The sequence below is a fragment of the Dipteris shenzhenensis genome, chromosome 27, assembly GCF_047967505.1.
Source record: "Dipteris shenzhenensis isolate YYH24624 ecotype China chromosome 27, Dip_SZ_1.0, whole genome shotgun sequence".
NCBI classification, from domain to species: Eukaryota; Viridiplantae; Streptophyta; class Polypodiopsida; order Gleicheniales; family Dipteridaceae; genus Dipteris; species Dipteris shenzhenensis.
Window position 1 is genome coordinate 17,470,486 of NC_141622.1, and position 12,820 is coordinate 17,483,305.

A 12,820-nucleotide genomic window follows, 5' to 3' on the forward strand; every position below is an offset into this window, starting at 1 on the left:
GCTCCATTGTGATAGTCTTTGTTATAGTGGTTATTGGTGTTGCACTGGGTGCAAGATGGTCCCTCAAATGACTAAGTAAATCATCATGTTGGTGGCCGTATTCCCCCACACATATAGCACATTACAAATCTTCGATTGTTGGGTCTTCTTTCTATGCTTACTTGGCCTCCTTGTGCGCCATGGATAGTAGGGTCCACCCCTTGGGGTTGGTCGTTGATAGGGAGGATACTACGGCTGAGGATAATGGTAGGGCTTCACTGAAAGAGCTTACAGTAGAGGGGATTGGGCAAAGTGGTGGTGGAAGAGCAAGAGGAGCCAAGTAAGGCTTTGATGAGTTCATAGGTGTAGATGTAGGGGTTGTAAGTGGAGACAAGCTAGTGCTCATTAGCGCTCTTTTTTTTTTTTCAAAAAGATTACTTCATTAAGTATGAATGAAAACCGCAAGAGCAAACTCAAATGCAGGAGTACATCATGCTATGCATGAGAAAAAAAACCAGCTCAAAACGAGCTAAAAAAAATCCAAGGGGGAGGCTGAAAGTGCCACCTCAACCCTGAAGGAGACTTAGAGAAGAAAGGAGATCCTCTCCAAACTCTAAAAAAAATACCTCTCATGGCAATAGCTGCTTTGGAGGATCCCTGCATGCTCTCCCAGATGGCCACCAAGGTGTGTATAGTATCCGTCCATATACTAGCCATAGACTGGGAGGGGTGAACCAGGGAACCCTCCATCGCCTCCGTACATCTAGCCCTCCAAATATGCCAAGTTGCAATGCTAGCAAGAATCTCCCATGATGTGTCCACCGAGGCACGAGCAGCTCTGAAAGGAGTGAAGGGAACATCCTAGAGAGAACAAGACTCCACATAGTGTCGTCGCATAAAGGCTGAGTCTGAGTCATGTCCCTCGAAAAACACCGGAGGGCCAGTAAGAGATAATTATGCCATTGATCCCCAAGTCATGAAGAAGGGTGCTCTGTGAAAAATGCTAAAAATCCTAGCAACACCCTTCTAGATCCGTCCTCGCCTGTCTGCATTCCCCAAGGCAATGTTGAACTGACTCAACTGCTGCATGGCATTGAGGACAAGTAGGGTCAGCCCCGAAACCTGGATCTCCACAGGTTCATTGCAATCTCTCCATGCATAGAAAGCCAAAAGAAGAGAGTGATCTTTCTATTCTTGAGGGATTTCTAGAGCCTCCTCCAAAAGTTTTCCTGCACCTCTGCAAAAATCCGAAAACTATCCCAATGAGGAGCTCTGGAGGGCCTTCAACCTCTACTGCTAAGTTGAAATTTCCTGGCATTTTTGACTGTGTAACGAAAGCAGGAGATGCTCTTCTCTCGGTGCCCTTCATCAATCCACTCCCACTCCCGAGGGTCCCACTACAAGAACCTAATGGGAGAACCATCATATAACCAAAGTCTCCAAGACCCAAGTTCCAGGAGAACAGGGTGAGGATCAAGATACCACTGAGAGTCCTTGCCCCACTCCATGTAACCTGCAATCCTAATAGGCTGGAAGGCAACCTCCAAAATAATATCATTTGAAGATCTAAGAAGTCTGCCTCTCGACTAAACATCAAAGACAAGGGTCTCCTCAAGTGTATCTCGCAAGGCAATAACCTCTAAAGGAATACCGGTTCCCGTAAAAGCTCCCAACCAAGTGGACTCTGTGATAGGCATGTCATGTGTGTCTATCCAATTTGCTGGTATGGCTGCATCTATCTGCTGCATCCTGACTGTGCTCCCACTGAGGTGGCCAATTGATAAGAGTCTATGATCCCGTGGAAGCTTCCTAAAGGCCCTCCAGGCACCTATTGTAGAAGCAGGTCCTCTTTCCCATCTAGACCACTGCATATAATGTGACACTCCTAGTGATCCACCATGCTCATCCAAAATAGAGTCATTTCACATGACTGTATGCTTGTCTATTTCTTCATGAGAGGAGGGTAGAACTCTCCGAAGAGTGCCTGTGAAGCTGCCCCAAGCTTTCAGAATGGCAGCCATGGACTGAAGTAAAAATCCATCTCGAGCTGTCCATCCAATCTCCCCCGTGAGAAGGTGTACAAGCTTGAATGCTGTGCAAGAAAAAATCTTTCCAAGGCTCCTGTCCAGGCATCAATTCTCTCACTACAAACTTGCAGAGCAAGGCCATACACTACAAGTTCGGATCAATAATATTGAGACCTCCTTCTCTTGTGGGGAGAATGAGGGTCTCCCAAGCCACCCTGGCTACAACATTTGAGGTGCCATCTAACCCACTCCTAACCCACTCCAAAGGAAGTTGTTAATAGGTCTCATGAGCTGAGATATACAAACTCTAGATCTGCACCAACATGAGCAAACGAACCAGGCAGTAGCCAATAATACCTGGTTCACAACCACTACTCTGGATGCGAGGTCAAGTTTGGCAGAACTCCAAGAAATGAGTTTCCTCTTGATACTCTCCAACACGGGAGCAAATTGTTGTGCTAGAAGGATGCCCGCCCCAACTTGGCATCCTAGGTACTTGATGCACCCCTCCAGGTGAATCCTATGTCAATCCCCCAGTTTGGAGTATCCTCATCACTAATCCAAAAGCCATTGGATTTGTTCCAACTAATACGAGCCCCTGCTGCAGTGCAAAACAAATCCAAGGCTGTCCTGAACAAGGTGAGTTTCTGTTCCAAACAAACAGCCGTATCATCTGCCAACTCTCAATCCAATAGCTCATCCTCCTATCTCAAGGGAAGAATTAGCCCTATAATATCAGCTTGAGCTCTAAGGTAATAGCTCATGCCTTCAGCCACAAAGAAAAAGAGAAAGGGGGCTAAAGGGCATCTCTGACGGACCGATTTGGTAATCTGAATCTTGTCTCCCCTGACTCCACCAATGAGAACCTGGCTATGGGTTGATTTGTAGAGAGCTGACACCCCTCTAAGCCATGCATCTGTGAATCCAAACCGAGCGAGGATACCCTCTAGAAAGCCCCAATCTACTCTGTCATAAGCTTTCTCAAAGTCCAGGATTGAGACACTTAGTGCACACTTTTCTTTGGGCAAGCTTGGATGGCACACGAAGTACCCAGGCCAAGGTTGCCTAGAAGATAGTGATACTCTCCTAGGCAGAGGGAGGCATGGGTATCATTGATCTAGAGATATAGAGCAAAGCCATGTTGGGGAATCGTATTGTCAAGGGTGGCTCTAGGCCTCTAAACATTAATGCCTCCTGCTTTGGCAAGGGCTCCAAAGGAACAGCGACAACAGTCTCACCGACGGATCTTCAAGCCAGCCTCTCTCACAAGGGGTCGCCACTGATGCAAAGATTAATATGAGATTGGTGCCAGCATCTCTCAGGCATCCATCGTAGCCAGCCCCTAGAATAAAGATGAGTTTGACCGGGCACTCAAGAATACGAGGGCTGTATGCTAGGGAAGTGCGTTGAGCGGGCACAATGGGGTAGTTGACCAGTAAGATCCTTGGGAATAAGGCAACAGGGCTTGATCGGACCTCAGACCCTTCATGTTGGTTTAGGCTATTCTCTAGGACAAGTTCCTCTAAGAATTTTCTACTACATTAGGACCACAATGAGCCCTACCTGAGTTTCTTCAACATGGCTCGAGTACTCCAGATGGAGTCAGAGCAAAGGGACTAGAGGCGTGGGGGATGTTATGGGGTCTAAGACTCTGCTGCGTGGCAGAGGATCACGGTAGTTGGCCATTGGAGAGTAGAACACTCCGAGCAGGTGGTGGAGGTGTCCTTCTCCTACACCACCCGGATTGGTAGACAACTTCAGCTAGATATGGTGTCATGGATCCCCTCACAGGAGGGGCATTGGCTAGAGCAATGGTTGTTGCATGAGGTCCTTACCAGTTTTTGACTTGCCTATGGACTGGCCTCCAACTGAGGAAGATCTATTTTTCCTGGCTGGTAGCTGATGCTAGGGACCTCGAGACACAATAGGTCACTACTTGTAAAGTTTTATCCAGAGGCTTATAGGATCTGGTGGTGCTCCCTCAAAATGGTGGCCAGGATGCGAGCACCTGCCGGACTTTATTTGGGGCATGGTAGCTTAGTTGAGAGAGAGACGATACGCTTTTCCATTGAGATGGTCTTCCGAGCCTATAGGATAGATGGTCTAAGCATCATCACCTTGATATCTAGGACTCAGCCCCTCCCTCTTGCCAAAGCCCTATTTCTCTCCAGAGGACAGCATCTGGGGCATGGTGGCCAGTATCACAGCTTGGAGTATTTGGGTAGCCCGCTGCACTATAGTGATGGGACGCAGATTCAGCCTGCAACTCCTCAGCATATGGCATGATATCATCTACATCTTGAAGGCCACATGGGAGCAATGCACGGAGGGTCTAGGAAGATTGGTGAAAGGCGAGAGCAAGGGATGGCCTGCAAGCATTTTCTACATTCTTGTGGATCAAGAAATCCTCTAGTTGTATAGTCCAGGAGCAATGCACGGAGGGTCTAGGAAGATTGGTGAAAGGTGAGAGCAAGGGATGGCCTGCAAGCATTTTCTACATTCTTGAGGATCAAGAAATCCTCAGCATATGGCATGATATCATCTACATCTTGAAGGCCACATGGGAGCAATGCACGGAGGGTCTAGGAAGATTGGTGAAAGGCGAGAGCAAGGGATGGCCTGCAAGCATTTTCTACATTCTTGTGGATCAAGAAATCCTCTGGTTGTTGGCACTTGCTTCCAGGGCACTCTAGGCCCGTTTGATTGGTTAAGCGTCCCATGGATTGCTGATCTGTAGTGTTTTCTCAATTTTCTAATAGGAGGTTTTTTTCTCTCTTCTTTTTTTTTTTTTTTTTTGGTGGGGCGGGGCCGGGGGGGGGAGGGGGGGCAGGGCTTCTGCAACCATGGGAAGGAGTTTGTACTCTTTTGATAATGTAAGGCCACTTTCACCCATGGGTGATCTTTCCTATGTTCCAAAACAAAAGGATCTTTGGGCAGAAAATGGAAAAGAAAAGTGGAATAGAAGAAGGATTGAAACATAGGGTGGGAACAAATGGGGGCAAGAGTTGGGCTACCAAGGTAGTCGTTGTATTGAATTGTCTTTTCACAAAGGAAAAAATATGTTTCTTATGAAGAAGATGGGCTTTTATCAATCAGAACTCTCATATCCTTATATCTTTTGCATTTCACTGCTTTAGAGCATTCTATTTACCCTTGGCTATGTATATACTCCAAATGCAATGGTAGTCCACATATGGTTGTTCTATGTTGTTTATAGAACTATGATACAAGTTTCCCAACAGGATCATCCTTGTGTGTAGCTCTTTTTCCTTCTTCTTTCTAAATTATGCAGCATTTCTACTTTATTTTTTGAGTGTCTGTGTGTGTGTGTGTGTGTGTGTGTGTTATCATCCGTACCTTTCTTACTTGCCCCTTCCTTTGCCCCTGTGCAGGTCGTACTTGCTGTACGGTCGTCCGTACAGGCTCCCCCCTCCATCTAGGTTCCTTTAACTGTCCGTTTTCCTTCTTCTGTACCTGCTCCCATGTTCGTACAGCGAGATTCCGTACCAAATTCGTCTTCCCCTCTGTTTCTGCAGCCTTTTGCTCTTCTCACGCCGGGTTTTGTACAGTCTTTTCCCGATGTCTCTTCCTCCCATTTTCTTGCCGCTCCAACAGATGCCTCTTTCATTTTCTCTGCTTCAGCCCCCCCTTCTGCCTCTGCTCCTTCTGCACATGTCTTCTTTCGGCGGATGCGTGGTGGTTTGCCTCCTTCCATGGCGGTTAAATCGGCAAAGCTGGATATCGTGGATGGTCCTTTGTCTTCCCTTCAACTAGACCTTCTTCGCCATATGTGTTTTGCTTCTGTCACAGATGTTCCTTCATCGGGTTCACAACTTGTTTGTTCTTTGGACTCTACCCTTCTCGTTTCCGGTCTTCAACAAGCTCAGCAGTTTGGGGTCTGTCTCTACTTTATGGGTAGGGTTTTATCTACAGCTCAACTTCGTCGTTGGGCTAAAGTTGCAGTGGGTCAGGATTGCCTTTCCTCCTTTGTCTTTCTGGGCAAAGGTTTTTATTATGCCCATTGCTCTTCGACTGATGTGGTGGCGCGACTTGTCAGTCGTGCTGGTATTCATGGGGCTGGTTTCTTTGCTTATGTGATGCTCTAGGATCGCTTTTTGATCCATCTGCCTCTCTTCTGACTCACTGTTCGGTCTGGATTACCCTCAAAGCGTTGCCTCTGCCTCTTCTTCAGCATCTTCCTACTCTTGCAGCTTTTTTGGGGAGGCCTCTACATGTTCTGAGATAGGATTTTTTGCAAGCTACTCGGGATGTTCGCCTTTGTATTTTATGGGATATGATGCAGCTCGTGCCCTCTACTCTGGATCTTGATTTGGGATTTGCTCATCCGATGCGCATCAGGCTGCATTTTGCCTCTTTTCCTACCGCATGTTATCGGTGCCAGCAGGTTGGTCATTTTGCACGTGCTTGCCTTCGGCTTCCATGACCATTCCTCCTGCTCCTTCTTCAATTGTAAAGTTTACTCTTCCTTCTCCTCTGGTTTCTGCTAAGGCTTTACTGGATATGCCTTCTTTTACTGCTCCAAAGCGTTACTGGAGGCACAGGTTAATCTCTCTCTAACTGAAGAAGTTTAGGATCCGACTCCTGTTGAGCATCATAGCCTCCTTCTCCTCTAGATATGGATGTGCCCCTTGCAGAGGGGATCATACAGGATGCTGCACATGCTCTTTCTCAGGTTGATCCTCGAAGTGAAGCTAAAATGCTGAGTCTTGCTTTATCAGATGCATCTCTTTCGTCGGAGGATACAGATGTTGATCTAGCTCCTTTGCCTCTGATGCATGTGCCAAAGTCTTCTTCTGTTCGGGATGCAGAAGTGCCTTTTTTACCGGAATCTTTTCATCCCATGTTACAACAGGTTTTTGACCCTGTGATTTAGAAATTTCGGGTATCAGCCTATATCAAGAAGAATCACAAGGGCAAAAAACAACTGGTTTTTTTGATGGTGTGGTTTCATCACTGCATCAGTTTTTACAGAGCAATAATTTGAAGCTGGAGGATGCTGTGTTTGATCCTCCTCCAGCTTGATATGTAACTTTTTACTTGGTTGCCTCATGACTTTTACTCTAAGGCTTTACTTGTAAATTTTTTTTCTTGTACTTATTGGAGGGTTTTTACCTCTTTTGAGGTTTCCCACACAGAAATATAAGATTTCACTATAAAAAAAGTGTGTGTGTTATCCCTTCTTCTGGGCATCTTTGCGGCTCTTCTTTTATGATTGTTTATATGTTCGGGATTGGGATTATCCTGCTTACTTGTCTTACAATGAAATTTTCTGATTTTGTAACAGCATCTCCTCTTGAGGAATGCTTTTTGTAATATAATAGCAAATGGACTTCACCCCAAAAAAATGTGTATGTGTGTGTGTCTCTCTGTGGACACACACACACACACATATTTAGGATTGCTCTATATAAAGTGTAATTATAGTATGAGTTATAACATTTAGCTAGTATGTGCAGGTATAAAGATTCAAGCAAAACAGAATTCAAATCATCTACAAGGCTAGAGTGCATGATGCAGGACTATCCTCGAACACTAAATGCTTCAGCAAAAGTTGGATTTACTGTAATGTCTTTTCCATCCTATGAGTGGCCCACAAATTCATTGCTTTTACTATTGATTCTTTCGTGTTTGTGAGAAGTGAAAAAGAGATTTATCAGCTTAATCCTAAGACAACATGATTTCGTGTCTCTCTCTGCACAGGAGTGTCCGTGCCTTAGTTTGACTGATACATACATATGTTGTATTTCCTCAAATGGCATTCTTTCTTCTCTAGTATGCATGCAATTTGCCAAAGCATAGTATGTAAACTTGGAATGTATGTTGAGAAAGCATTCTAAAAAATAGTCTCTCAGGAACAATCCTCAATGTAAAATTTAGATCTAGAGGCAGACTATACAATGTTGTGGCTGACTTGTCTTTTTTCCCTACCTAGTAGCAAAGCGGCCCCTCAGTATCTGAAACCATCAAAATCACTGGAAAATGATTTGAAGTGGACACTCCAGCTGCAATGCTAATTGTACCACCTCTGTTAAGAGCCCAATCATGCACTTAAAATCTGTCAATCCGTGCATGGATAGGCATCTGCAGTCTCTTGTTCGACCAAGAAAACAGGAGAGAATGTGGCTGAGTGTGAAAAGCATCATCGTTCCAAGCATCCGTGCCACTGTACTGAAAAAGGAAGGCATCCCAAGCTGCTCTCTCTAGGGAGTGGATATCACCTCTTTTGTCTGAGAGCATTTCAACCATGTTGAAATCGTCCCTTATAATCCAAGCCTCTGCAATATGTGACCAAGAGAGTAGTTCCTTCCATAGAAGGACACGATCCCCTCTAGAATTGGGTGCATAAAGGTTTAAAAGACCAATTTTATCCCTAAGCAGCATTTTGAATTTCAAAATTATATTCAAATTTATCTCTATTCTTATTTATGTAATAATAATGGGCATGGCCAAATCATTTATATTTCATAAGCGTAAAGACTTTTTCTCATCATTTTTATTACAAGGCGTATGTATGACATTACTCTAAACCCTAAACCCTAGATCTTAGACCCTAGACCTTAAACCCTAAACCATAGACAACTAAACCCACCCTAGACCCTAGGTTCTCAAACCTTGATCGTAAACTTTAAATTTTAGGGCCTAGGCCTTAAACCCTAGGCCCTATACCCTACACCCTAGATGTTAGATCCTAAATCCTTGAACCTTGACCCTAGAGCCTAGACCGTAAGTCGTAGACTCTTAAACCTAAACCCTAAACCCTAGCTAAACCTAAACCATAAGTAATAATTTGTAAAATATAGCTTGATTTGAGCAATAGGTTGTGTTGCACCCCAACTTGTTGCTTAAGCAATAGCTTGAGAAAAGTCCGAAGCTATTGCTTAAGCAATAGGTTGGGATGCAATACAAGATAATTCTCAAATCAACAATAGCTCTTGATTTGAGCAATAGGTTGTATTGCACCCAACATGTTGCCTGAGAAACATGTTGGGAGTTCCCTCAATTTGTTGCTCACACAACATGTTGAGTGCAATACAACCTATTGCTCAAATCAAGAGATTTTGTTGATTTGAGAAATAGTCTATGATGCACTCAACCTATTTCTTGAATCAAGATATTTTTATCGAGAAGTAGCAAGTTGGACCCAAAATTGTATAGTCTACCTCTAGATCTAAACTTTACATGGAGGAACAATCCTCGATGTAAATTTTAGATCTATACCTTCACCCATCATCACCCTACAAACTAAGATCTAATAAAAAATTCTATTTTAGAGCTTATTTCGCAATTCAGTTGGCCAGTGGTAGGTCACTACCTCTGGCTCGAATCTGTGAAAATGACTAAAAGGGCTGTTAAATTATAGGAGAAGACCGTATGTGGTGGTAATGATGAGGGCAAGTTGATGTTGATGCTTGTACAGACTTGTCACTATGTAAAAACCTTGATATGTGTGTCCCTTGAGTTCTAAAATCCACGTCATATATCCCTACCTCTGGCTCAAATTTGTTAATATGGCTTAAAAGACTAGTACATTGTAGGAGAAGATTGTATCTGTTAGTTATGGCAATGAAAATGGATGGCCATGCTTGAGTAGACTTGTCACAATGTCAAACCCAACATGCATGAATGCCTTGCACAATTCAACCCCATTTATCTATACCTCCAGCTGGAATCTATGATAATGACTAAAAAGGCCAATTGTAACAGAAGACTACATCTGGTAGTTACGAGGCGAGGCGAATCAAAGAGGATGCTTAAATGGACTTACCACAATGTCAAACCCTACTGTATGAGTGTCACACATACTCCTTTCCCAAGTCAACCTCATTTGTTCCTATGTTAGCTCGAAAAAGGAAAATGGCTCGTAAATTGTAGGAGAACACTGCATCTACTAGTTCTGGAAAGGATTTCAATGCTTAAATATACTTATCGCAATGTTACACCCATCATATGTGAATGCCTTGTTCCTATTTTTTTCAAGTTGACCTCATTTATTCCTACCTTCAGCTTGAATCTGTGAAAATGTCCACAAAGGTTGGTGAATTATAGGAGAAGAGCATATTTGGTAGTCACGATGAGAGAAATTAATGCCAATGCTTCAAAGAACTTGTCACAGTGTCAATCCATGCACATATGACTCCCTTGCACACTCATTTTCTAACTCGGGTTTATTTATCCTTACCTCTACCTCAAATCCATGAAAATGGCTAAAAATGCTAGTAAATTTTAGGAGGAGACCGTATTTGGTAGTTGTGGTAAGGCAAGTGGAGACTTGTCGCAATGTCAATCCCTGCATACATGACTCCCTTGCACACTCATTTTCTAATTCGGTTCATTTATCATTGCCTCTAGCTCAAATCCATGAAAATGGCTAAAAGGCTAGTAAATTGTTGGAGCAAAGCAAGTGGATACCAGTGTTTGAATAGACTTGAAAATGAATGTTTGCTCTCAAATTAGGCCTTTATGAAGTATCATACCCATCAGACACACACATATGGTAGAAAAGCCGTCGGATGCATATCTTTTATACTTATACATGATCCATATTTGAAGAGCCTTGTGATGCATATGGTAGAAGAGCCCTCTGATGCATATTTTATATATTTATGCATGATGCATGGTCAAAAACTTGTATGAGTCTGCCAGCATCAATTCCAGATGCCTTGTACATAGAGGAGGACCTTACAGAGGCAACCCTGCAGATATGGGTTTCTCATGTCCAGGGTGGGCAGCCATCTTCATCACATGTAGCTGCTGTCCTTTCTGGTATTAGCGACTTCTACCACTCAGTTTCTTGTACCAGGAGACGAGATATTCTCAGACGTGAGATTGGTGTTCGCCACCAGCTGGGTCGCTCACAGAGGGTCTCATCCACCTTATCTCGAAAGGAGGTTGCAGAAATTTAGTGTCCCAGTGGAGGCCTATCACACCTTTGGGGACATGTTACAAGATTCTAGGCAAGGCAATCAGCCTCCGATTGCAGCCCCTTCTCCCAGATCTTATTCATGACACTCAGACAGGATTTGTGCATGGTAGAAGCATTTTTTATAACATTTGGGAAGCTTCAGAGTGGGCCATGCAGAGCGGCCAGAATCTAGCCATTCTACTCTTGGATTTTGAGAAAGCTTATGACAGAGTAGATTGGGGTTTTTTGGAGGGCACCCTTCTACGTTTTGGCTTTACTGATGCTTGGATTAGAGGTGTTTCCTCTTTGTACAGATCAGCCCACAGCTAGGTACTTATTGGTGGGGTAAGGGGTGAGAGATTTCAGATTTTCAGATTAGTCCGTCAAGGATGCCCCCTTACTCCTTTTCTTTTTTTGTTCGTGGCTGAAGCTATGAGTATCTATGTTAGATCTCAAGCTGACATCTTTGGGCTAAGACTTCCCATCAGAAGGGAAGAGGAGCTACTTGACAATGAGCTGGCAGATGACACAACAGTTTACTTGGATGCCACACTACAGACGCTTACTTCGTTCAGGACAGCATTGGATTTATTTTGATTGACGGCGGGGATGCAGATAAATTGGCATAAATCCAATGGCTTTTGGATCAGTGATGAGGACCATCTCTCCCCCCCCCCTCTCTTCCTTTGCCGCTCATCAGCAGATGGGGTGCCACTATTTTCTAGATGCACCTTCTCTATAACTGACGCAGGAGGAGATCCTTAGGATCCCCAAAGAAAGAAAGAAAGAAAGAAAGAAAGCTATATTAACGTCTTCAGGAGACCTCATGGGCCTATAAGACAAGGTACACTTCAGAAAGGTAACTCATACAAGCCACTATGGGCTGAGGCAAGGACCCTCTAGGGCCCTTGCTGAGTGCTCTACTAAGAAACTCAAGAACTAGGACTAAAAACTCAAAACTCAAAAATCCTAAGAGAGCAAGAGATGTCATTGGCTATCAACTAATACCCTTGTGCCATGGCAGTCCACCATTGGGATATGAAGATATCTCATATCTATCTTTGTTGTCTCTCATTGTGGTGGGGACGTGGCCTTCGTGATCTATGTATCCACGGGGCCATATCAAGAGTGACACCTCGGCTCTGACAGTATCCTCTGAGTAGAGCCGGGATAGGTTGGATCTCCATTGTGCATACTCTGGTCAACCTCTATTGGATCCCTGTGTCTCTGGCTTCACAACTTCACATCGTCTCTTCCCGTTGATCAGCTCTGCCCTCATATCAGCTAGTTCCTCCTCCACTCCACTATGTCCTGGGTGTGACTTGAACATGTGGAAGTTTGTGACATGCCACTATGTCCAGTCTAGCTCTATCTCTTGCATCAACCGTCACCTTCTATTGTATAATCTGTCTAAACAGAGTCTCTTTGTGTCACCGCATCTTGACCAGGTAGAGACAAATGCAAACCTAATTAGATCAGCTGAGAAAGCTATATGATACGGTTGATCTCATTTCGTGCGATTTGGAGAGACGGCGCATCCAGACTATACTGAAAAAGGGGGAGTCGATCCATCTAAATACCTTGAGTGGCAACCATCTAGATATCGTTCATACCAAGCCGTGCTAACCCCTCTAGCTACTAGTCATTTGGATGACTAGTGCGGATCTCGGTAGTCTCCAGCTATGCAAGTCCCAAACCTATGAAGGTACATCATTGTCTGACAACTACATCAGTCTAGAGGGGTGCCATGGCAAACTCAGCGTGTACTATGTGATGAGGGATTGAGGGCTTCGAATCATCCGAGATCCCATAATCACATGTAGCCTCTCAAATCTCCTCCAATCAATCGCTAAGAGATCACTCACCCAAAAGGGTGTTGCATACATGGCTG

The 12,820-nt window shown here is 44.2% G+C and overlaps 1 protein-coding gene across 2 annotated transcripts in view; it reads left to right on the top strand.

Moving 5' to 3' along the window:
- USP (UDP-sugar pyrophosphorylase) overlaps positions 1–12,820 on the top strand; it is a 169,561-nt gene that overhangs the window by 107,272 nt on the left and 49,469 nt on the right. For both annotated transcript variants that reach the window (XM_087398368.1, XM_087398367.1), the window contains exon 14: positions 7,484–7,589. In XM_087398368.1, the coding sequence (XP_087254494.1) occupies positions 7,484–7,589 (106 nt within the window). The remainder of the gene's footprint in view (positions 1–7,483; positions 7,590–12,820) is intronic.